The 26,349-nt window shown below is 41.3% G+C and overlaps 1 protein-coding gene across 1 annotated transcript in view; it reads left to right on the top strand.

Moving 5' to 3' along the window:
* mdn1 (midasin AAA ATPase 1) overlaps positions 1 to 26,349 on the top strand; it is a 223,102-nt gene that overhangs the window by 10,548 nt on the left and 186,205 nt on the right. The window contains exons 4-12 of the mRNA XM_041187861.1: positions 1,208 to 1,315; positions 4,795 to 4,987; positions 7,640 to 7,849; positions 8,538 to 8,669; positions 10,124 to 10,227; positions 11,152 to 11,266; positions 13,057 to 13,256; positions 19,008 to 19,089; positions 21,564 to 21,659. Coding sequence (XP_041043795.1) covers positions 1,208 to 1,315; positions 4,795 to 4,987; positions 7,640 to 7,849; positions 8,538 to 8,669; positions 10,124 to 10,227; positions 11,152 to 11,266; positions 13,057 to 13,256; positions 19,008 to 19,089; positions 21,564 to 21,659 — 1,240 coding nt within the window. The remainder of the gene's footprint in view (positions 1 to 1,207; positions 1,316 to 4,794; positions 4,988 to 7,639; positions 7,850 to 8,537; positions 8,670 to 10,123; positions 10,228 to 11,151; positions 11,267 to 13,056; positions 13,257 to 19,007; positions 19,090 to 21,563; positions 21,660 to 26,349) is intronic.

Genomic DNA, 26,349 nt, shown 5'->3' with positions numbered 1-26,349 from the left:
GTTTATGCTTTGTAGACTTCCATATCACCAAATTGAAAATCTAGTTAAATGAACAAGTTTGAAATAGCTTTTCAAATAACTTGGAAATTAAGCCATTTGAAGAATTGCAGAACTTTTTGGCAGTATAGAGCGAGGGCATAAAAAGTTTAGAGGTGCAGGCTGGTCCAGGCAGCCAGTTTTTCACTGATTCCTCATGCAACGAGATTGTGATCTCTGTTACGTAGTTAGGGGAGGAGGCTTTAAAAGGCTAATGTTTCCAGAGACGGAGGGTGGAAATATAAAACCATTTGTCCTGAGCCCATTTGCCTAAACTTCTGGTATCTGCTTACAGACTGCCTGGGAGATGAGCCAGGAGCTTTTTGCTGTTGGGCTACATTAGAGAACCCTCAGATGAAAAACATATAAAATCACTTGACTTGGAAGATTTGGGAGCGTAGTTTACATTATGGTCTTTCACTTACTGGGCTTGAGGTTTAAATTTAAACCAGAATGATTAGACGAACGCCTGCTGGCTGACTGTAGTCAGTGTTTATCGAATTGCTAGTGAATAGTGGTCCCACAACACAAAATGTATTCCCCACTTCCGTAATTCAGCCACAAATTGGCAATCTCGCTAGTCTGATGTGAGGAAGTGGAAAATTGTGAAACTAATGTAGCTGTGTATGCTCCTTCTTCATTGGTATCTGGGCATGGTGTTGCACCTGGAGTATGACTTTGGCTCCAAAAAAGACAAGTAGTCACTTGTTTGCAAAAAAGAACTTCAGACCAAGAGCTGTTCAATACAAGAGACAGATGCCTTTCTTTCTCACCTTAACATTTTACCCAGAAATAAATACTAAGTGCTGTGGCAAACTTTTCATATTAATTTTTTGTGCAAACAGTATGACAGCAAATAATTTGTTTGAAATTATTTACTACTTATTGCAATCCCGTCTCTATAACATCCTTTTGATGTGTTGTAGCCTGTACTGTAACATTCTTTGTAGTTTCTTCATGAAAGCTATTCTATACTTTAGGTTTCAAAATGCACAACAGATGGGGTTTGCAGCAGAAACTAAAGCAGGGAATATACCTTACGCCTGCAAAACTATATTGTCTGGCTACCTGGTGTTAAACTTGATTCTTGCTTGGTCTATGTGGCTTAATATTTTACAGCTGAGTGCATTTGCCTACTGGAATAATGTACGCGAACCATTTTTTCTTTCAGGTATACAGCTAGATGTCTTGCTGTTGTAACGAACATGAATGATGAACAGAGGAACCATTTCTTCAAGAAGATTCTCACTACAGAAGAACTGACAAATTTTAGACTCCAGTAAGTTTCTCACACCAAGGTAAAAAGCAACTAAACTGAAGAAAACTTGCTCCAACTGTGTTCTTTCTGTTACCGTGTAAAATAATTAATTGTCTCTGCAACTTTATAATTGTGCCAGCCAGTGGTATAATTTACATAACATAAACCAACAAGATTCACAGATGAAATTGGTTCTAGGGCATTAGAGAGCCAACAAGGAACATTATGGCAACTGTGTGTGTGTAATGCAGACACATGTAACTTATACTTGGGCTTGTAAAAAGCAATGCCCCTCCTTGAAGCATAAATCTGATTTTATATTAATTTTATAAAATGCTTTCCACTGTGGGCATGTTTTTAACTCTGGCAGTAGGAAATGTCACTTAACCTGACTGGCCATCCCAAGAATACTTGAAAATCAAAAGTTTGAAAGGAGAGAGGAATGTAAAACAATCTCAATCACTAGAAAAGAGCTACTGGGAAAACTATCAGAAGTAAAAGCTGACAAGTTGCCTGTGTCCTGCCTATAGTGATAGTAGATGCATTGTTTGTGATCTTCCAAAATTCCCTTGTAATCTGGAAAGATCCCAGCAGATTGGAAAATCTCAAATATAACACCTGTAGTCAAGAAAGGAAGGAAATAAGAGGCCAGTCAGCCTAACATCTGTCATAGGGAAAATGTTAGAATCCATTTATTAGCAGGACATTTAGAAAATGCCAGAAGGCATTTGATAAGGTGCCACATCAAAGGATACTACACAAAATATGATCTCCTGGTGTAGGGGGAGTAAATATTAGCATTAACAGGAAACAGTAGGGGCAAATGGATTATTTTCTGGTTGGCAAGCTGTATCTAGTGGAGTGCCATAGAGATCACTGCTGCGGCTTCAACCATTTACAATATGAAAGAGTTGGGTGAAGGGACTGAATGTATGGCAGCTACATTTGCTGATAACTTACTTTCCTCCCCCTTTGTATCATCAAGCGGACAGGAAGACTCTACCAAAGGATTTAGATAGTTTAAATGAGTGGACAAAAAAATCGGCAGATGGAGTATAATGTTGGAATATGTGAACTTATCTACTATGGCAGGAAGAATAAAAAAAAAAGTATATTATTTAATTGGAGAGAGACTGGTAGAACTCTACAGCACATAGTGATCTGGGTGCCCTGGTACATGAATTACAAAGTTAGGATGCAGGTAGAACAAGTTATTAGGAAGACAAATGGAATGTTGTCGTTTGTTGCAAGGGGAATGGAATATAAAAGTAGGGAATTATTGCTACAGATGTACAAGGCCTTAGTGAGACTGCATCTGGAGTGCTGAGTGCAGTTTTGGTCTCCTTACTTAATAAAGAATATAATTGCATTAGAAGTAGTTCAGAGAAGTGTTACATACAGGAAGGGGGGGGGGGTTAATTTAAAGAGCCCTGATTTCTCCTCTTGCCACCCATCCATAAACAAAGGTGCTTTTTATTTCCCCCTTTGTGTGGTGGCGTGTTTTCCAAATTGCTCAGTTTTGGTGTGATCCAATTCTCTATTAATAACCCCACAGCCAATTTGAGATAGGAGAATCTATAAGTGTTAATTTATTTGCATACACTCAAACACAAGAGGAGGGTTGCAACGTAACCTCCTTTTCATTCATCCAATAAGTATGGGTTAGAGAACAGAAATATGTACAGAGCAAAGACCACAGACAAAATAAGAATTATTGTTCACATGAGTCCAAAATCAGAGTCTAATGTTGTATTCTTTCACAGAGTCGGCAGACTAAAGACAGATGCTGGATAATTCACTTTTTCAGTAGAGATGACTTCAATGATGGGATGGGCACATAGACATGATTTGGACTTGTAGGCGCTGTGACAAAAGTTCTAGTAGAAACAGCGTAGATAGCGCCAGGCAATTTCAGCCTGGACAGTGCCCTAGGTTCTGTTGCTGCTTGGCTGTTGGAAGATGGCAGGCTGTCTTTGCAGCTCCTCAAGACAGGATAGCTGGCTCTCCCAGCTAGGGGTGTGGTGGGTCATGTAATTTGACTCCCACTTTTCCACTTTGGTTTGGACAAAGGATGTATGTTCCTTTGTCTAGATTCTTGAGATGGTTAATGTTTCAACTATTAATAATTTCAAAGGAAACTTTGGGGTCCTATGTCCTATCAGACAGGCAGTCTCCATTGGCTGGGTCTGACCTTAGAAATGTAAATGGCCCTTTGTACAATTCCTTTGGAATTTGATCCCTGCAAGCAAAGGGTTGTTAGCGTCACTTCAGGGATAACAAGGTTGTAACTGTTCTGAATGCCAGGAAGTTCCTCGTGTTTGAATCATAGTCAGCAGTGACTTCAGTCATTGTAAAGCCTTTGTCCAGTTTCAAAGATTTTATAAATTAGCCATGCTATAGGTCTTAGCTCCGGGACAGAAGATTTACTCGACTGATTCCTGGGATTGTCATAAGAACTCATCTGGTTCACTAATCCTGATAGAGAAGGAAATCTGCCATCCTTACTTGGTCTGGCCTACATGTGACTCTAGACCCACAGCAATATGGTTGACTGACTGTCCTCTGAAATGGCCTAGCAATTAGGGATGGACAACAAATGCTGGCTTTGTCAGCGATACCCACATCCCATGAAAGAATAAAGGGGGAAAAAAATGAATGGGATGTTTATGAGGACGGTTTGAGCAGGTTGGGCCTATACCCATTGGAGTTTAGCAGAATGAGAGGTGATCTCATTGAAACATAAGATCCAGAAGAGACTTGACAGGGTAGATGCTGAGAGGGTGTTTCCCCTTGTGGGGGTGTGTAGAACTAGGGGACACAGTTTAAAATAAGGGACTTCTCATTTAAGATGGAAATTAAGAGATTTTTGCAGGCTCACTAGTCTGTGGAATTCTCTTCAGAGATAAGTGGAAGCTGTGTCATTGAATATATTCAAGGCTGAGTTCATCTTGATTGATGAGGGAGTCAAAGGGTATAGTGGATAGATGAGAAAATGGAGTTGAGGCCACTGTGAGATCAGCCATGATCTTATCGAATGACTGAGCAGGCATGAGTGGCCAAATGGACTACTGCTCCTAAATCTTGTGTGTTTGATCCACCAGTTCATGTCTAATTCTTTGGATTTGGCAGCACACTTGCCAATTAATCGTGTTTAACAAAATACAAAGGTTTTTAGTCTATTCATGCTTAATTTGAGCTTTGAGGCCAGACTATCATGTTAAAATGATGCTCAAGCAGTATAGATCAAAAGGTGGTGCAACGATGTATGCATATACACTTTATCTATCGTTCTTCTGTATCTTTCAGTGTCATTGCTATGTAGAGTGGGATTCAAGTTCAGGACAATTTTTTATTTTGAAAAGTGTAAAGGAACTTTACTGATGTTTTTGCCTCCCCTCATTTTTATATCCATGGTTTAATATCCTTACTGATGTGAAAATTAGATTTGTGATCTGTGCTCTGCAGTTAGTAATATTAAAGAAATGAATTTTGCTTCAAAGGCTGTTGGAAGATGACCTGTTTCTCAATGTGGAGAAGGCTTTGATTCTGGCAAATTCGAAGACGACAATATGGCAGAGAGCGAAACAATTAACATATACCCAAGGGCACATAATGTCTGGAGATTTGTCCGAGAATGTTGTTGCTGTATGTGGAGTAGTGTTACCACGGAAACAACTTATCCATCTGGACCAGGTTAAGCATTTATTTTAGAATTATATTTTTTTCAAAAATAAGGGTCTTGGGATCTGTATTAAACTCATCAACTCATAGATGTTTACAGCACAGAAGAAGGCCATTCAGCCCATCGTGTCCGCACTGGTCAGCAAAGATCTGACTACACTAATCCCATTTTCCAACGCTTGGCCCATAGGCCTGGAGGCTGTGGCAACACAAGTGAATATCTAAATACTTCTTAAATGTTACGAGAGTTTCTGACTCAACCACCTTTTCAGGCAGTGAGTTCTGGACTCCCAGCACCCTCTGGGTGAAAACATTTCTCCTCATCTCCCCACTTAGCCTTCTATCCCCTTACCTTAAATCTGTTACCCCTGGTTAAATGATGGGTAACCTTATCAGAGAGGCTTTACGTTAGTCATCACTGATTCAAAATGTTGATATTGTTGTTAACTTTAATGTTTTCTACAAACTTGGTCAACCTTGTGGCCATTATAAGTGTGAATTCAGATTCTGAGGCAGCTTTGTAGATAAATACATAACCAATTGTAGTACTGACTCACTTACTAGCAAAATCCAGAGTTAAGTCTTTTTGCCTATGTTAGGTTACCCCCTTTTTTCTTCCCTCTCCTCTCCCATCTTCTAAAGGCAGCTTTGAGTATGGTTTCTATGGGATGACATAGATCACATAGGATATACGGCACAGAAACAGGCTGTTTAGCCCAAACAGTCTTTGTCAGTGCTTATGCTCCGTGCCAGCCCCCTCCCATCTTTCGTCATCGACCTCTCCTAGCACAACCCTCTATTCCATTCTTGCTCATGCTTGCCTAGCTTCCCCTTAATTGTGTCTGTACTATTCACTTCAACCACACTCTGTAGTAGCAAGTTCCACATTCTTGGCAATCTTTGGCTAAAGAAGTTTCTTCCAAATTCCTTGTTCTATAAGGAAGGTTGCATTCTGGCACCTTTCTTTTTTGAAGTGGTAGTTCTTCTGTGAGTCTTAATGAACCTCAGGAGGTTATTTAAGCACCAGATACTTTGGAGCAGGCCCCAGCCCTATTCTCACCGGACATCCTCAAACAGGTACATTCTAACAGAGATCTTAAAATATACTGCGCAGAAATATGAGGTAATTTGGCCCATCATACTTGTACTGCCTCTCTGAAGGATTTATCCATTACTCCCCAAAACATTGCCAGTCTATCTTAACCTATATTAAATTTCCTACATTTGACATGCTTACGGTGTAGTTTCTATGCTGTCCATTTCCTGATCTCTCAAAGCCTTTCCCATCGTACTAGTTTGACTCCACCTGTATTTTATTAACACTCCACACCAGTGCATTCTACTCCTCAGATTGCCCATTTCATTAAGTCCCAGTGTTGATGCAGACTATCCTCCCCAGATCTCTGCTGCTGACCTCCTTGTTGGTATCCACGACTGGACAGTTTCAGGAACATGGAATTTCTTTGCACTTCCTGTTTTCTACATTCTCTAACTATCACTCCCTAACTCTGGGGCATGTGATCCTGAAACACCTCATTCTCCCAATGTCCCAGAATGAGAGAGATTTTCCACTCTCGGGCATCTGATGCAGTTGCATGTTCCTTGGATGCCATGTGAATCTAGGATAGCTTACATCTTGAATTCCACATACACCCTGCCTCTCTTTTCCAATGTTCTGAATCTGGTTTATTCCTTGTCTTACCCAGGTTAAGAAGCAGCCCAGGTCACTGGATAGCTAGGAAGAATAGAACCTTTGTCCAGTTTTCCCTGTAATGGTGGGAAATGATGATCAGGCACCTAGGAGATAACACACCAAGTAGGGTGTTAAATTGCAGCTGCGTAAATGTTTGCCTAGTCCCCATGTATATCATTTCTTCTTGCTGCCATTTCTGCACTTTAGCACCTACTTGCCACCATGGAGCAAGTTGTTGTCCAGGTTTTTGATTCTTTCACTGGATGCTAGTATCACTGGCAAGGCCAGCATTAGTTGCCCATCCCTACATTTTCCTAGTTGTTCCTCAAGCTGAGAATCTAGTCGCAAGCAGTTGGCGTTATTTTCTGGATATACAGTTATCCTGGGCATGCAAGGGCATCCACACTGTTGAGTATCTCAGGCTACATTTGAAACGAAACTCTCCGGATGAATGCTCGTTAAAGCTAAACCCTTCTCTATGCTGCTCCTTTTTTGTACACTACCGGTCACCCGTTATCAGACTAAACGTGCACTCTGCACTGTGCAGAATTTCATTGTTTGTCTTGCAGAAACTATCAATTGTATAAAGGAATAGGAATTGTAAATTGGATATTGCAATTATACTTAGTGCAGCAGATTACTAGTTCATATTTTTGACAATAATTGTGGCCTGATTATGTAGAGATTTGTGTATACATAACTACATGTAAATTGTTAGAACTTATGAAGAATGTGGTATTTGAATGTCCGTAAAAGATCTCAAAATGGCGTCCTCAGTGGCAGTCAGGATGAAGCCACTTTTGAGTCTAAATTTCCTAGAGTTTTGAAATCAGACCCTTCTTGGTGCAGCAAGTTGTCACTGCAACTCTTTGTGATGCAATATCTACCAACGACTGATTACACATTAACGAAAGTTTATTAGGTTTTGAAACATTGCTGTTTTTGACAGTACAATTTTTTTCCCTTCTCAGTGCGCCAATCAGCCCCTGATGTTAGTCGCTTCCACCTATAGTTACCTGCAGAACTTGGCAATGGCAGTGGTGTCCCAGAATGCTGTACTGCTGGAAGGACCAATCGGTTGTGGTAAAACCACTTTAGTGGAATATTTAGCAGCACTTACAGGTCGACAGAAGCCGCCTGAATTTCTAAAAGTACAACTCGGAGACCAGACTGATAGCAAGGTACGAAATGTGTCAATTCTTTTTTTTTAGAAAAGAGGATAGCAGTGGAATTTTGTTTCTATTCCTGGGCTTTTATTAATGCTAGCCTGAAGTCCCTATGAATAGCCTGAGATTTTTCCTTTCTCAATTCATTTTTCCTTGGCTGTGATTGGCAACCCAATTTATTGGGACTCATGGATTCGATCTTGTATTGTAGCACTTTAACATTTTTTCTTGTAAATTTGAAAATGGAAATAATGTTCCCGGCTGAGAGCAGGCATGTAATTGTCTTCAGCAGTTCCAGCAAGTGGGACCAGGAATGCCCAGTAGCACTTCAGATTATCTGCCTCTTTTTTTTTAACCCCTGTCATTTTGCTTGTTCCTTCTCTCTCTCGCTCCCCGCCCCCCCCCCCCCCCCCCCCCCAACCCCCATCACCCCTCAAAAACTATGCATTTGAGCACAATATCTGACTTCCCCTCTACCTGCTTAGAGTGAGAGCCTCAGGTAAATGAGCAGACTATTTTGAGATGTTATCATAAGCTTGCATTGGAATGGTTGTTTCCAAATTTGTACTTCTATGTGTTTTCTGTTTCTGTTTCTAAGCTAAATTTAATGAATGGTAACTTTTTGGAGCAAAGAGGAAGTTGCATGTTTTAACAATAATGAGTCACTTAAATCCTGTTTCAAATATGTATTTGTATGTTTTAGATGTTGCTGGGAATGTATCGCTGTGCAGATGTTCCAGGGCAGTTTGTTTGGCAGCCTGGATCCTTGACTCAAGCAGTAACCAATGGCTATTGGCTCCTCTTGGAGGACATTGACTATGCACCTTTAGATGTAGTATGTAACTCCTTGGATTATTTTACAATTTTGGTAAACCATGGTTTTGATAAAGAGAATGTGGCTAATTTATAATGTGTGCAGTATAAGGCTACAGCGCTATTTAATTACCACCTTGTACACAGCATAGACATTATTTACGATACAATTCGCCAATGCGGTCGTATGCAGAATGGATGTTTCTTGTCAGAAGATTCAGGCCTACAAGTGGAGCAGTGAAGTTGTTAATGTGCCTTGAGACCCTGAGGAAGTCCTGTCATGCACTCACATGGTACTTGGGCAAGAAGTTTAAGTGATTGCTGGTTTTACCCTGGCAATATTGCTGCACGATTCCCCACGACAGTGGGATTAGGTAGCCAGAACCATGGAGATTTGAGCTGTTTGTGCTGCACAGAGCCTGGTTTTTATACAGATTTACTAGGAGCTTTTCCTAGCGGGTTTAAAGCCCACTGAGGAGCACAACTCTATGTAAATCAGTTGGCGTGTCAAAGCCTCCAGCGCCCAAGGCAGTGCTCACCCCCTACCCCTGCCCAAACCAATGTTGGGGGCTGAGAGCAACATTAAAAAATACTGTAAGTTAATGAACTGAAGATGAACCTTAAGGGACATGCCTCCAGTTCATGAAAAAGGGGATGTGGCATCACTGGTATTACACTCACCATTTGGCCTCCCAATCAGCTCATTGCTGGTTTCTAACTGGAGCCAGGACTGGAAAGTGCAAAGGCTCCAGCTTAAAATGATAAGTGGGCAATTTTTAAATCTCTCAGTGGCAGGCGCACCTGCTCTGTTGCTGACTGGAAACTCTGGGTGACTGAGTATAGTAGAGTAAATAGATTATTAATCTCTCTTGTTGACAGAGGGTTGCTAATCAAGGCTTATGTCCTGATATAACTATCAGGACATGGCAAGGAGGCAGGCCCGAGAGCTACCTCAACCATTACATGGAGTGAACCTGCACTATTGCCATGGTTCTGCACCAGATTCTGGCCAACTGAGATAATTGGCCTCCGATTATTAATCCACCTTCTGTGTAATCCTGCCATTGGTAGAATAGTTATGGGGCTTCTGTCTCATCTTGGGTTTTATGCTTAGTTGCTTGTTCGTATTTCCAACCCTTGGGACATACTAGCTACCTTGTGCGCCTGGCCTGGATAGTTTAGGCCCATAAGCAAAGCACGTTCCTCAAATTAAGCCTATTTTTCTTTTTAATTTTGTTTTGTACTTTTTAAAACGAATGGTAAACACTCATATCAAAACTTGCCAATAGATACAACTGGTTGACTGAAGGTTACCAACCAGCTTGTTCTCTCAACAGAAGTTTTAGTGGTCAGATGTGAAATTGTGTTGATGCATACAGATAACTTCAATTATCATTCAGTTGCATATTCAACTGGATATTTTAGTTTTCTTCAAGTCTTTATTTGACTGCATAATTAATGCCTTCTGCATTGCAGATATCGGTGCTGATACCTCTCCTGGAGACTGGAGAACTTTTGATTCCTGGCCATGGCAATTGCATAAAGGCTGCACCTGGATTCCAGTTTTTTGCCACTCGCAGGTTAGCACCACGAACAACGGTTGTCCTTATTGTTTGGGAATGAGAAGTATACTAGCACAAAAAGAAAAGATGTTGAAGAATATTGCTGAAAACAAAACCCAGTGGGTAACATTTTCAACTTGTTGTTCAGGTGTGAAGCTGAGATTGCTGATCAGCTGCTGATAAAACTACTGAAAATCTCTGGCTGTTTCTGTAACAGGCAGCTGATCTGAAATGCCAGTTTTGCACTTGGGTGACAAATTGAAAGTCTACACCCATGTCACTGGCACCAGTCAAACCATGTGTTCTATTCTGGGAACTGTGCAGCCTAGAGCTTGCAATATAACAACTTATACCTTTTCTGTGTATATTTAAATACAATTCCAATTCTTAAGTTTTCTTGCTTTCTATAGCCCTCAAATGTAAAACCCGTAAGCAGTTGCTGCCAGGCCTATTTAGTCATTCTTCAGCACAAATGATGGGTGGCTTGAGACCAAGCTGTTGATGATTTTGACAAGCTTATTCTGCCCCCACTCAAAGGACATTGATATGGAAGAGAAAATGGTCATTCTAATATCAGCTTGTTTGTAGTAAAATTTCTTTGCAGAATCCTAGCAATTTTATGAAAAGCACGGTTGGAAATTAAAAAAAAAAAATTCCTGCTGAGGGTCTTGCATTGAGTAACTTTACAGTGGATGCCAACTTGCATAATTTGTATTGAGTAGAGACGCAGTGAAATCTATGCCAGGCACTTTTAGCTAAGCTATATTTGCCTGCTAGAGTTATGACAAAGCAGCAGTACATTGTTGTGATTTATTGCTGAAGATAAACTGCTGTTCAGCAGGATATCTGACAACTGAAATTGAGTTGTGCCAAATGCTGAAGCTTGAGCTATTTTTCTTTCCTCACCTACAAGTCACTGAATTTGTATGTAACCTTTTCTAGGTTATTTAGCAGCAATGCTGGTTGGTATAGACAACAAAACAGTCATGCAACTTTGCTGGACAAACTCTGGACCAAAATCCAGTTGGACAACATGAACAGGGCAGAGCTGAAAGAGGTGAGTTTATTTTATTTTAACTGGATCCTTTTGTCAGTTTTCTGTACCAATTCTATTGTGACCATCCCTTTTTTTCCTACCTTCACAACTCCACCTCCAACCCTCAAAGTTACGTTCAGGTGTTGAGACCAATGGAATAGGTGTAATTCTCCAAACTTCTTTGTGCTTTATTATGTCCTAAACATGCTATGCATTATCAAAGTCTGCATCTGTCTGCCAATAGCTCTATGCATTTGTGCCCTCCTGCACCACTGTACATATGCAGGCTTATTTATGATGCTTGGTTTTGTACAAGTGAGGTAGCTTGGGTCCTAGCAGTTTGCAGCATAGGAGGCCATTCACCCCACAGAGTCTGTGTTGACTCTTTAGAGAACTCCAAAGCTAATTCCCCTGCCATGTCGCTCTTGATCTCCCTGTGTCTTGCTAATTTTTTTTTCAAAAGATCGAATGATTTCGGTCTCGACTATTCCGAGGTAATGCATTCCACTCTTTTAACATTCTATATAAAGAGATTTATTCCAACCTCATTCATTTTAGTTGCAATTTTAAATTGATAATCCCTCATCACTGACTCCCCAGCCAGTGAAAACAGTCTTTCCTGGTCAAGATCTTGATGGTCATTTTTATAGTTGGCGTCAAAACGGCACACAAAACAGTAATTGTGACTTTACTGTTTTCGTGTACAAATTGATCACAGCTGCCTCTTTTCTCCTATGTTTTTTTTCATCCTATGCTTCAAAATAGTGAAAAGTCTATTGCCTCTCATTTCTTGAAAATACAAGTGCAGGTTATTAAATGATATTTGACCTTCTAGATCTTTCTACTCATCTTTATCCTTCAGTGTTTTTCCATTTTAACCTCTGCTGCTTTCCTTGTTTGCCTTTCCAACATGCATCGCTTCACACTGAGCAAACAGCTAAAAAAAAACTCATTCTGTCAACATGTCTGTTCTGAAAGTTTTGCACAGTTACTAGTTTATGCCATCTTGCTTGCCGTTTCTCAAACCCTGACTTTGTCTCAGCACATTGATATCATGCTCCCTATAACCAAGCCCAAATCATTTATATGGTGAAGACAGAAGTGGATCATGTCAATACCTCCTGCAACCTTCTCCAGTCTGAACAATGACTGCTAATCCTAACTCTCTTTTTCTTCCAGTTATAATTTAATTTTCATTTAAACCTGCCAGGTTAACATGACCAGCACACAACTGCACAAACTTTGTCTGACTTGACGATGTTCATTGCTGGAGCTTGTTGCAAAAAGGGGAGACTTATTTTCTCTCTATACTAAGAATTACTACTTTAAAAAGGCAAATAAAGATGGGTGACACTAACAGCCCATGAGCAAATATTTTTTTAAAATTAACTGAGGCGTGAGGAGAGGGGTTAGAAAGGATCTCCTGATAAAAGTAGGCCCTTTTCACAACAGATCTTCCGACATCTCTGCAAAGACTTCAGGACGTGTTGTAATAGAAAATTATTCATTTTGTTGGATTATGTTCTTCTAATTCCTGGTTGGCTGTTTGAAATGTTAAATGTGTTGATGCGTTGATGCCTATTGCTCTGGGCTAGACAATAATTCCTTTGAAAAAGACCTCTGAATATCTGGCATATTTTCTGTAAACTGATTTTAACTGTACTATTGGTTTATGTCTGAATGTGGAAGGTCACCAGCTTCCTTCACCTCAGAGTGGCATGTAGAGGGACAACATGCACAATTTATAGTGTTGAAGGATGTTTGAATATTTTATTCTTAGTGTTTGCTATCTTAAACTGTTTGTTTTGCAGGTGTTAGTAAACCGGTATTCAAACCTGGAAATAGTAATAGATCGTCTTTTAGACATTTATTGCCAACTGACTGGCAAGAAACATCAAGGATCACAGATCATTTTGGCTGGAAATCATGGAAACAAACAAGTGCCTGATGAATGTGAAACAAAAACTGAAGATAAAGACTTGTGCCTTGAGGGAAGAGGGTTATCTTTGAGGTTTGCAACAATTTTGTTTTCAGTAGTGACTTGTGTTCTGTTAATCTGGAGTGATTTTAAAACAACATTGAAGAGAGCTTTTATTGTAAGTCTGAAATTTTGAACCTTCTGTTGTTCCAGAAGGAAATGCTTTTCCCCTACTTCAATCATTGTCCTTGGAGGGAGAGGGAATTACAGTTTCTGTCTGCTTGGCAGGATGGTTAATGCTTAATATACTAATCGAACTGGCAAATGAGGAGTTAACAATTTCCTGTATTAGATCAAAAGAGTAGACTTGTATAGTGTTTCCAGAAAGAGTAGTAAGGCTGAGGAGTAGAAGGATTTTGGAATGCAGCAAAGGGGAGGGCCAAGACATTTATCAAGAGAGAATAGAATACGAGAGGAATAAGAAACGCAAAAATAGATTGTATACATTTCTTTAGATATATAAATAATAGGTTAGTGAAAGTAAATCTGGGCCCATTAGAGGCAAAAGAAGTGAAATTAAAATAGGGAATAAGGAAATGGCAGAGTAATTAAACAAATCATTTAACATCAGTGGTGGGTCAGGGAAAAAAATCAATTTGCACTTGGAGCTGCTGGAGTTTACTAAGGAGAGGCAGGTCATGTTTGATTGAATTTTTTGATGAAGGATCAGAGAATGAAGGGAATGAGATGGATGTTTTCTATGTGGATTTTAAGAAAATGTTTGACAAAAATACCACATAAAAAGCTGGTTAACAAAATTGAGGCTTGGAATAGGAGGGTCAGTGTTACCTTGGATCAAAAATTGCCTTAAGGATAGAAAATAGCAAGTTGTGGTGAATGCTTATTTTTCAGGCTGGAAGATGAAAGACAGCGGTGTTTCCCAACGGTCAGTGCAAGGACCACTGTTTGCTTTTTCTTTATTATAATAATATATGGTTAATATATATTAATACATAATGCATATTAATATTTATGTATTCATTTATAGATAGGGATCTATATATAAAACGGCTTGGATATTGGAAAACAGAAAAATTTCAAAATTTGCCTATGATACCAAACTTGGATGTGTGGTAAATAGTTAGGATGATACCAATTGACTGCAACAGAACTTAGGATAGTAGAATGGTCAGACAAGTGACTGATGGAATTTAATACAGAGAAGTGTGAAGTGATACATTTTGGAAGAAGGGATAGGGAGAGGCAATATAGACTTAATGGCACAGTTCTAAAGTGTGCAGGTACAGAGGAACCTGGGGTTCATGTGCATCGATCTTTGGACGGTGGCAGGAGAGTAGTTAGCAAAGCATATGGGATCTGGGGCTTTATAAATAGAGGTATTGAGGTGCAAAAGCAGGGAAGTGAATTCTGGTCACCCACTTCAGGAAGGCTGTGAATGTAGAGGAGACTTTTGTTCCTGGGTGAATGTCTTTATCCACAAGGTTAGGTAGGAGAAGCTGGGGTTGTTCTCCTTGGAGCAAAGGAGCTCGAGGGGAGATTCAATAAAGCTGTAAAAGATTATGACAGGTTTAGATAACGTTGTTTCCATTAGCTGGTATAAGGACTGGGGGACACAGATGTGAGATTTGGGGCAAGAGATGGAGGAGATGTGAGGAAGAACATTTTTACACTGAGTGGAAATAACTTTGAAATCTCTGCCTATGAGGGCGGTAGCGGAAGAGCCGATCAGTCATTTCAAGGGAAATTGTATATGCACGTGATGGATTGCTGCACATAGAGTAGCATGGACTTGATGGGCCGAATGCCTGCCTGTGCAGTTATGATTTGACTTGATATTTTTTGTGACTCGATACTTTTTGTGTCTTTTTTTTAAAGTGGATACAAACTTTCTGCAAATACTGGTGAACCAAGGGTCTAGCATGAATGAAGAATGTAAAGAAATCAGTATAAGTAAAGAAAAAATACTGGAGAAATTAATGAGATTAAGTGGTGATAAATCCTGGACCTGACTATCTGCATCGCTGATTTAAAAAAAAAGATATTTTGAAGCTTTTTGACTTGCACTCATCAGGACAATCGCAAGAATATCAATGTCAGGGGAAGCAACAACTGTATACTGTATGAGAAGAGAGTGCTCGTTGATTGGCAAGTAGACCCTGATTGGTAGAGGTGTTGCCATGGAGAATGCACTAATTAATGGTGATTGACAGTGAACTGCCTTGAGGAATGAACTAGCGAATGGCTATCACTTATTTTGTTTAGCTGAAACAGGCATAGGGTGCAGTGTGGCACATTTGTGTGTACTGGAAGCTACATATATTAATACACAGGGCCCTTCTTTTTGCAGACAGAACGTGTAGCTTGTTTCAGCTAAACAAAATTAGTGATGATCATTCGCTATCGTTCATTCCTCCGAGTAATGTCAAGCTGCCTGGTTTAATTTTCAAACAGTGCTAGACAGTCAAATGTCAGTCATCATTAACTTATGTATTCTCCTTGGCAATGCCTCTACCAATCAGAGTATACTTGCTAACCAGTCAGCACTCTCTTCTCATACAGTATACAGTTGTTGCTTCCCCTGACATTGGTATTCTTGCGATTGCCCTGATGAGTGCAAGATAAAAAGCTTCAACAGAATGTCTTTTATCAGCAGTACTCAATTTCTGTACCACCAAATTACTATTTACTATCTGCATCCTAACTTTTAGCAGAGGTAGCTGCAGAGATGGTGGATGCATTGGTTTTGATCTTCCAAGTTTCCTTAGATTCTACAGCAGTTCCCAAGAATTGCAGCGTAGCAAACATAACCCTATTGTTTAAAATTTGAAGAGAAAAACAGAGTACTATGGCTTGTAACTTCTGGTCTCTGGAGGGTCGTACCGCCGGGAGGTACCAATGTACTAGGGGAGCCCCCCTGATGTGCCACTGAATAGTTCAGTGGCACATCAGGCAAAATGTCACATGAAACTTTGGGCATGTGATGTTTAATTCAAATGATTTTCCTAAATAAGTTTGAACTACAGCTTTAACGAGGGATTCATTAGAACTAGTAACACACTTTTAAAAACTTATATTTTTTTCTTAATTAAATGCTGAGAACCTCAAGGCTGATGGATCACTCATGAGAGAGAATTTTGTGCATAAGAGTCAGAGCTGCTGAATTACTGGATGGATATGATAGCTGATTTAACAACCATCTTCAATATTAATTCAGGTTCTACTAGTAGTTTGTCATCAAGATAAATTGAGGTGATGTGCTTTTCCTTTAGGCATTTAACATACTTTTAGTATTTTCTTGGGAGCATTCCATGCAATTCCCATGGATTTTCTTGAAGCCGGTCTTCTACTGATCTTCTACCATTACTGTCAAGCCAGGGGATCAACCCTAGTTCAATGCCAGGAGCAGCACCAGGCATACTTAAAAATGAGTTGTCAACCTGGCGAAGCTATAACACAGGACTACGTGCATGCCAAACAGCATAAGCAGCAAGTGATAGACAGAGCTAAGCGATCCCATAACCAATGGATCAGATTTAAGCTCTGCAGTCCTGCCACATCCAGTCGTGAATGGTGGTGGACAATTGAACAACTCACTGGAGGAGGAGGCTCCACAAATATCCCCTTCCTCAGTGATGGAGGAGCCCAGCACAGCAGGGCAAAGGATAAGGCTGAAGCATTCGCTATAATCTTGAGCCAGAAGCGCTGAGTGGATGATCCCTCTCGGCTTCCTCCAGAGGTCCCCAGTATTACAGATGCCAGTCTTCAGCCAATTCAGTTCACTCCATGTGATATAAAGAAACGGCTGAAGCACTGGATACTGTAAAGTCTATGATCCCTGATGATATTCTGGCAATAGTACTGAAGACTTGTGCTCCAGAAAATGCTGCGCCCCTCATCAAGCTGTTCCAGTACAGCTACAACACTGGCATCTATCTGGTTCTGGAAAATTGCCCGAGTGTCCTGCTCTCACAAAGCAGGACAAATCCAACCCAACCAATTACCATCCCATCAGTCTACTCTCGATCATCAGTAAAGTAATGGAAGGGGTCATCAACAGTGCTATCAGTCGGCACTTGTTTGACAATAATCTGCTCACTGACACCCAGTTTGGTTTCCGCCAGGGCCACTCAGCTCCTGACCTCAATACAGCCTTGGTTCAAGCATCGACAAAAGAGCTGAACTCCCAAGCTGAGGTGACTGCCCTTGACATCAGGGCAGCATTTGACTGAGTGTGGCATCAAGGAGCCCTAGCAAAATGGGGTCAATGGGAATCGGGGAAAACTCTCCACTGGTTGGAGTCATACCTAGTACAAAAGAAGGTCATTGTGGTTGGGGGTCATTCATCTTAGTTCCAGGACATCACTGCAGGCATTCCTCGGGGTAGTGTCCTCGGCCCAACCATCTTCAGCTATTTGATTAATGACCTTCCTCCCATCATAAGGTCAGAAGTGGGGATGTTTATTAATGATTGCACAATGTTCAGCACCATTCGCGACTCCTCAGACACTGAAGCAGTCCATGTCCAAATGCAGCAAAACTAGACAATATCCAGGCTTGGGCTGACAAGTGGCAAGTAACATTTGCACCACACGTGTCAAGCAATGACAATCTCCAACAAGAGAGAATCCAACCATCACCCCTTAATGTTCAATTTCATTACCATCACTGAATCCCCCACTATCAACATCCTGGAGGTTACCATTGATCAGAAATTGAATTGGATTAGCCATTTAAATACTGTGACTACAAGAGCAGGTCAGAGGCTAGGAATCCTGTGACGAGTAACTCACCTCCTGACTCCCCAAAGCCTGTTCAACACCTACAAGGCACGAGTGGAGTGTGATGGAATGCTCTCCACTTGCTTGGATGAATGTAGCTCCCACAACACTCAAGAAGCTTGACACCATCCAGGACAAAGCAGTCCACTTGTTTGGCACCACATCCACAAACATTCACTCCCTCCACCACCGACGCACAGTAGCAGCAGTGTGTACCATCTACAAGATGCACTGCAGAAATTCACCAAGGCTCCTTCGACAGCACCTTTCAAACCCATGACCACTACCATCTAGAAGGACAAGGGCAGCAGATAGATGGGAACACCACCCTCTCGAAGTTCTCCTCCAAGCCACTCACCATCCTGACTTGGAATTATATCGTAGTTCCTTTACTCTTGCTTGGTCAAAATCCTGGAACTATCTCTAACAGCACTGTGGGTTTACCTACAACACATGGACCACAGCGGTTCAAGAAGGCAGCTCACCACCGCCTTCTCAAGGACAATTAGGAATGGGCAATAAATGCTGGCCCAGCCAGCGAAGCCCACATCCCATGAATGAATAAAAAAAAAAACACATCTCTCTGTATGTCAGACAAGTCATTCTTGAGCATCTTCATTCTACCTTTTCCCCTTCTGGCCCTCGGTTCCAAGAGTGGGGGAAAAGAGTTGTGTTAGATTTGAATCAGGAGAAGGCTACAATGCCTGTGCTAGCTTTTTGAAAGAGCTGCCCACTTTGTCCCCCTCCCTCCTCTTTCCGCATAACCCTGTAAACTACTCTATTTCAAATTTTATATCCAGTTCCCTTTAAATGTCACATTTAAACCTGTTAACCACCCTTCAGGCAGTGCATTCCAGATCATAAATCACTGTTTAAAATAAGTTTTTGCATGTCAGTGAATTTTTTTTTTCACTATTCTTTGCTGGGCTTGGGCCTTGCTGGCAAGGTCCGCATTTGTTTGTCACCTTTATCACAATGTTGTTGACCATGAACTTAGTGCATATTAAACATTTTACATTAAATTGTTTTTGTTTTTTCTGTTCAGAGATTTGTTAAAATGGTGTGAACGCATCATTCGGAATTTTGATGGCTCTTCCTCTTCTACGGCTCTACACATCTTTCAGGAGGTAAGGAGGAGGTGAATTTATATCGGATAGATGTGAGAAAGATAGATCGGCACCTTTTATCCAGAGTGACCTAGCAAGTGGTGTACTAATGTTACCTTTTTTTTCCTTCAAATGCTGATTGAATCTGTACATTCTTCTCTTTGAGGAAACCCACTGTGTTGTGTGGCATGACTATTGTGCCAATGGGATAGATTACGGACAGATGTAGCAACTCCAAAACCGGGCACCATGAGGCGCTGTGGGCCATCAGCAGCAGCAGAATTTGCATTACAACCACAACCTGTACACTCATGGCCCAGCATATCCCCCACTGTACCGTTGCATCAAGCCGGGAGGTGGGGGTCAACCCTGCGTCAATGAAAAGCGCAGGATCAGTACCAGGCGCATCTAAAAATGAGGCTCGGCCTGATGAAGCTACAACACAAGACGACTTGCATGCTAAACAGTGGAAGTGTACTTAATACGCTGAGCTAAGTGATTGCACAAACAACAGATCAGATCAGCTCTATGCCGTCCTGCCACACATACAGTCGTGAATGGCCTTGGACAATTAAACAATTAACTGGAGGAAGCGGCTCCACAAATATCCCAACCTCAATGATGGGGGAACCTAGTGCAGCAGTGCCAAAGACAAGGCTGAAGCATTTGCAACTATCAGCAGCCGTACGTGCCGAGTGGATGATCCATCTCAGCCTCCCCCTGAGGTCTTCAGCATCACAGATGCCAGTCTTCAGCCAATTCGATTCACTCCATGTGATGTCAATTAACAGCTGAAGGCACTGGATGCTGCAAAGGCTATGGGCTCTGACAATATTCTGGCAGTGCCACTGAAGACTTGTGCTCCAGAACTTGCAGTGCCCCTAGCCAAACTGTTCCAGTCCAGCTACAACACTGGCATCTACCCAGCTTTGTGGAAAATTGCCCAGATATATCCTGTACACAGAAAGCTGGACAAAACCAGCCTGGCCAAGTACTGTTCTGTTAAAGAGTCATACGGATTCGAAACATTAACTGTATTCCTCTCTGTAGATGCTGTCAGACCTGTGTTTTTCCAGGTATTTTTATTTTTGTTCTGGCCAATTACTGCCACATCAGTTTATTCTCAATCATCAGCAAAGTGATGGAAGCTGTAGTTACTCAGCAATAACCTCCTTACTGACTTTTAGTTTGGGTTCTGTGAGGGCTACTCAGCTTCTGACCTCAGAGCCTTGGTCTAAACATGGGCAAAAGCACTGAACTCGAGGGGAGGTGAGAGTAATTCCCTTTGACATCAAGGCCGCATTTGACTAAGTGTGGCATCAAGGAGCCCTCGAAAAATTGGGTTGGGAGTTTGGGAAAAACTCAACACTGGTTGGAGTCATTCCTAGCACAAAGGAAGATGAATGTGGTTGTTGGAGATCAATCATCTCAGTCCCAAGACATTGCTGCAGGAGTTCCTCAGAGTATTGTCCTAGGCCCAAACATCTTCAGCTGCTTCATCAATGACCTTCCTTCATCATTAGGTCAGAAATGGGAATGTTCACTGACTATTGACATTCAGCACCATTTGCAGCTCCTCCTGAAAAAGTCTGTATCCAAATGCAGCAAGACCTGGACAATATCCAGGCTTGGGCTGCCAAATGGCAGGTAACATTCACACCACACAAGTGCCAGGTAATGACCATCTCCAACAAGAGAGAATCTAACCATCACCCCTTGACATCCAATGGCATTACCATCACTATCAACATCCTGGAAACTGAACTGGACTAGCTATATAAATATTGTGGCTACCAGAACAGGTCAGAGGCTGGGAATCCTGTAACAAGTAACTCACCTCCTGACTCCCCAAAGCCTGTCCACCATCTACAAGGCACAAGTCAGGAGTGTGATGGAATACTCCCCACTCGCCTGGATGAGTGCAGCTCCAACAATACTCAAGAAGCTCAGGACAAAGCAGCCCGCTTGATTGGCACCCCATCCACCACCTTAAACATCTCTCCATCACCGTGGCCGCATTGCGTACTATCCACAAGATGCACTTCAGTAAATCATCTAAGTGCTTTTGACAGCACTTTCCAAACCCATGACCTCTATCACCTAGAAGGACAAGAGCAGCAGATAGATGGGAGCACCACCACCTCCAGTTAGCGTAGTGGAGGTGAAAAACTGAGTTTCACTTATGAAACAGCTGGATGTTACAATGGGAATAGGGTGGCTTTCTGCATTGATGAATTAGTTTGCACTGAATAACCCTCCTTATCTCTAATTGTCTTGTGGTCTTAAAACAGGCGCTTTTTTCTAATAAGTCCACTGGATCAGGCTCCATGGAATTTATTGACTTGATAGCAACTTTGTGTTCATTGTTTCTGCTGATTTTTTTTTTGGAAATATCAGGCTGTTTGAGCTTAAAAATATTGAGGGCACAAAGTCCCCGTGGACAGTCATGTCGTGAAACGCTCTAGAGTACTTACCGCGATGATTTGCTTTTCCAGGCACTGGATTGTTTCACTGCTATGATGTCTAAACGGGGGAGTAGGCAGAAGATGGCTGAAATAATTGGAAGCAAACTGAACATTTCAAAAGAAAAGGTACAGTTTCCTTTCATGTGGCCTTCTCTTTCGACTGCATATCATGTTAACTGGCAATCAACTTTTTTTTTCTCTGTAATCTTAAGTTTTCCCCCTCTGTTTCAGAGCGATTTGCGTCATACTTTTGTGGTTCCACAATTATTCTAAGTGCAGAATAACAATTTCTTTCCTGTGGTTCTTTTTTTATATATAATGAAGCTTTTGGCGGAGTAAATATTTAAGTTTGTTTCAGATGTACCTGTATCTTTTAAAATAGTTCCTTTTGTTTTTTGGCTACTGCCCTGTCAATTGATTCATCCAGTTTACAGTGGCTGCTGGCCTGGCTTCTTCTGTTGATTACGCAGCAAGATGTATCCATTCTGTTAATTTGGCTGGGCATGTATTTTGAATACTAATAAATTAGTTTATATAGTGATGAAAATAGAAACTTTTTTTTTCTCCCATCTGATTCATGGATACCCTTGAGAGGAAGGTAGTTCCCAACACAACATGTGTGTGAAACGAAGTGTACCATTTAGAATAAAGGCACCATTTTAGCCACCCTTCTTAGTTTTTTAGGTCAATTTCTGGAAATGACATTTGGTCTTCATTTACTGGCAGGGACATAGAAATAGAGCAGGGCTAAATGGCCTATTCCTGCCATTCAGTGAAGCCATGGCTGGTATGTGACATAATTCCATTTGCCTTGTACCCCCTAATACCTTTTAAATCTAACCTTAAAAATCTTATCAGTCTTGTTTTTAAAATTAGCATCTGATCTAGCATCAGTTGCTCTCTGTGGAAGAGAGTTCCAAACTTCTGGCACCCTTTGTGTGTAGGAGTGTTTCCTAATTGCACTCCTGAAAGGTCTGGCTCTAACTTTTTGATGTTCCCTAGGAACCAACTAGGGAATAGGCTATCCTAAATTTGATTTAGTGCGATGAGAAGGGTTTAATTAATTAATCTTGTTTTGCTGGGTCCTTTCGGGAACAGTGACCATAACATGATAGAATTCTTCCTTAGGTTGGAAAGTGAAGTAGTCCAATCCAAAACTAGGGTCCTAAACCTAAACAAAGGAAACTGCGAAGGTATGAGGCATGAGTTTGCTAAGATAGATTGGGGAACTTCATTAAAAGGTATGACAGTGGATAGGCAATGGCTAACATTTAAGGAATGAATATATGCATTGCAACAGTGATATATTCCTTTCTGGCCCAAAAACACAACAGCAACAGTGGCCCAACCATGGCTAACAAAATAAATTAAGTATAGTATTAGATCCAAAGAGGAGTCATATAAAGTTGCTCGAAAAAGTAGCAAGCCTGAGGATTGGGAGCAGTTTAGAATTCAGCAAAGGAAGACCAAGAGATTGATTAAGAGGGGAAAGTAGAGCATGAGAGTAAACTTGCGAGGGACATAAAAGTGGACTGTAAAAGCTTCAATAAGTACGTAAGAAGAAAAAGATTAGTGAAGACAAATATAGGTCCCTTACAGCCCGAAACAGGAGAATTTATAATAGAGCAAGGAAATGGAGAGCAATTAAACAACTACTATAGTTCTGCCTTCACGGAGGAAGACACAAATAACTTCAAGAAATGCTAGGGAATTGAAATTCTAGTGAGAAGGAGGAATTGAAGGAAATTAGCATTACTGAAAAAACAGTGCTGGAGAAATTAGAGACTGAGATCCAATAAATCCCCAAGGCCCGATAAGCTACATCCTAGGATATTAAAGGAGGTGGTCATGGAAATAGTGGATGCATTGGTTGTCATCTTCCAAAATTCTGTAGACTCTGGAACAGTCCCGACAGATTGGAGGTTGGCAAATGTAACCCCACTATATAAAAAAGGAGGGAGGGTAAAAACAGGGAGTTAGAGACTGGCTAGCCTAACATCAGTGGTAGGGTAAATGCTCGAGTCTTGTTTAAAGGATGCGATAACAGGACACTTAGAAAATATCAATGGGATTAGATTAAGTCAACATGGATTTATGGTAGGAAAATCATGTTTGACACACCTACTGGAGTTTTTTGCGGGCATAACTAGCAGAATAGATATGGGAGAACCAGTGGATGTGGTGTTATTTGGATTTTCAGAAAGCTTTTGATAAAGTCCCACAAGAGGTTGGTGTACAAAATTAAGGCACATGGGATTGAGGGTAATATATTGGCATGGATTGAGAACTGGTTAGCCAATAGAAAACAGAGTAGGAATAAATGGATCTTTTTCGGAATGGCAGGGATCAGTGCCTGAGTCCCAGCTATTCACAATATATATCAATGATTTGGATGAGGGAACCAAATGTAATATTTCCAAGTTTGCTGACGACACAAAACTAGGCAGGAATGTGCGTGATGAGGAGGATGTTAAGAGGCTTCAAGGCGATTTAGACAGGTTGAATGAGTGGGCAAATACATGACAGGTGCAGTAAATCCTGGACTAAGTTAAATTTTCCACTTTGGTAGGAAAAACAGAATGGCAGAATATTATTTACATGATGATAGATTGGGAAATGTAACTCTTTTAGAGTTAAAACAATTAAACTAAAGATTGGGAAATGTAGATGTACAAAGGGACCTGGGTGTCCTTGTACATCAATTACTGAAAGCAAGCATGCAGGTGCAGCAAGCAGTTAAGAAGGCAAATGATATGTTGGCCTTCATTACGAGAGGACTTAAGTACAGGAGCAAGGATGTCTTACTGCAGGGCCTTGGTGAGACCACACCTGGAGTATTCTGTGCAGCTTTGGTCTCCTTACCTAAGAAAGGATGTACTTGCCATGGTGGGAGTGCAGCAAAGGTTCACCAGGCTGATTCCTGGGTTGGTAGGATTGTCGTTTGAGGAGAGATTGGGCCAACTAGACCTGTATTCACTGGAGTTTAGAAGAATGAGAGGGGACCTCATTGAAATGTAGAATATTCTGACAGGGATGGACAGACTGGATGCAGGGATGATGTATCCTCTGGCTGGGGGGGTAGGGTCTTAGAACAAGGGGCCACAGTCTCAGGATACAGGATAGGCCATTTAGGACTGAGTTGAGGAGAAACCTCTTCGCTCAGAGGGTAGTGAACCTCTGGAATTCTCTACCAGAAGACTGGAGACTGGGTCACTGAATATATTTAAGAAGGAAATAAATTTCTGGGCTCCAAGGGCATCATGGAGTATGGGAGAGAGTGCAGGAGTATGGCGTTGAGATAGAGGATCAGCCATGACTATATTGAATGGCAGAACAGCCTCAAAGGACCAAATGACCTACTCCTGTTCTATTTTCTATACTTCTAGTCCTAGACTCCCCATCTGGCGAAAATAAGGTATATTAGAAGAAACTTTTTTTGTTTGTTCCCCTTGTATCTTTAAACTTTGGTCAGATCATTCCTTAACCTTCTAAATTGCAGGGAACACAACCCTAGTTTATCTTTCCACTAAATCTATGCTGCGCCCTCCCCCACCCCCCAGCATCCCCACCACCCACACAAGGCCAATACGTCCTCCCTAAGGTGTGGTACCCAGAACCACTCTCGATACACCAGTTGTGATCTGACCAGGGCTTTGTATGGCTGATGCAGCCGAACGTGTACCATTTGGGCAGTTCGTGAAACACTGAAATATGTCATTGAGAGGGTGTCTTGACTCGTTTTACAGACTATTTTTCTTTAGTGTTCTAAGTAATTATAACTTGCTGCAGCTTACTGCTTTCATCTAAGTACCTTAATGAAAAATGAGCCTAATTCCCCTTGTGAACTGAAGCTGAAAATGTTGACATACTATTCACCGGTACAAGAATTGCACCTAATTCTGATCTTGCCCCCGCCCACTGTCCATTCATAAGTACTTAATAGCAGGATCCCGTAGATAACTATGGGCAGGACCTTTGGGATCCTGCAGCCCGAGAATGTAGATTCTACTACAACAATTTTACGGGTTTGGCACATTTCAACATAACCATGTTTTATACAAGATAATTATTTTTTGTTCTGCAACATGCTTAAAATCAATTTACGATGCTGCACCTCATCCTGTGTGCACTGTTTAATTATTTGCAGTAACCCCTGAATTATTGACACGTTCGACTTCACCTGATGGGAGATTGGCAGGTAGCTGTTCAGTAATCAATCCTGGATGATTTGGGTGGTGTCTGTTGTTAAAACCAATCTTCTGATCCCATTGTTCTTCATGCATTTCGCACCTTGAGCAGTTGCAGCTTTCTCTTTTTTTTTGTGTAGCGTGTCTTACATCGATTAACTATTAAAAAGAGCTTGAGGTGAAACCCCAAAATAGTTGCACCAAAGGAGCTACTGGGAGGGGTTGACCAAAATTCTTGGAGAAACAACAGGGTTTTCAGGAACCAATATTGGCCAGTGGGGACATGGTAAATGAGCTGGGCTTTTTGTGGGATAGGATATAGGCAACAAGAGCTTTGGAGTAGCAAGTGGAAGTTGAGGCCCCAGGCAGCAGGGCTTGGAGATGATGAGGCATGAGTGATGGCTTCAGCAGCAGAAGTAGGGGTGGTGGGGGGGTTAATCATAATGAGGTGGAAGTAGGTGGTCTTTGTAATGGAGAAAACCTGGAGCAAAAGCTCAGTTCTGGGCTGAATTGGATGCTGAGATTGTGAAAGTACCTGCCAAACTGTATCTGGATTTTACCAAACCAATTAGTTTGAGACATGAGATCAGTGATGTTGAATAAGCTTAAGTATGCATGGTATGAAATGT

Source organism: Carcharodon carcharias, chromosome 5, assembly GCF_017639515.1.
Source record: "Carcharodon carcharias isolate sCarCar2 chromosome 5, sCarCar2.pri, whole genome shotgun sequence".
In the NCBI taxonomy this organism is placed as follows: Eukaryota; Metazoa; Chordata; class Chondrichthyes; order Lamniformes; family Lamnidae; genus Carcharodon; species Carcharodon carcharias.
The sequence above is the reverse complement of the archived record's forward strand: the minus strand, read 5'-3'. Positions and strand labels throughout refer to the sequence as shown.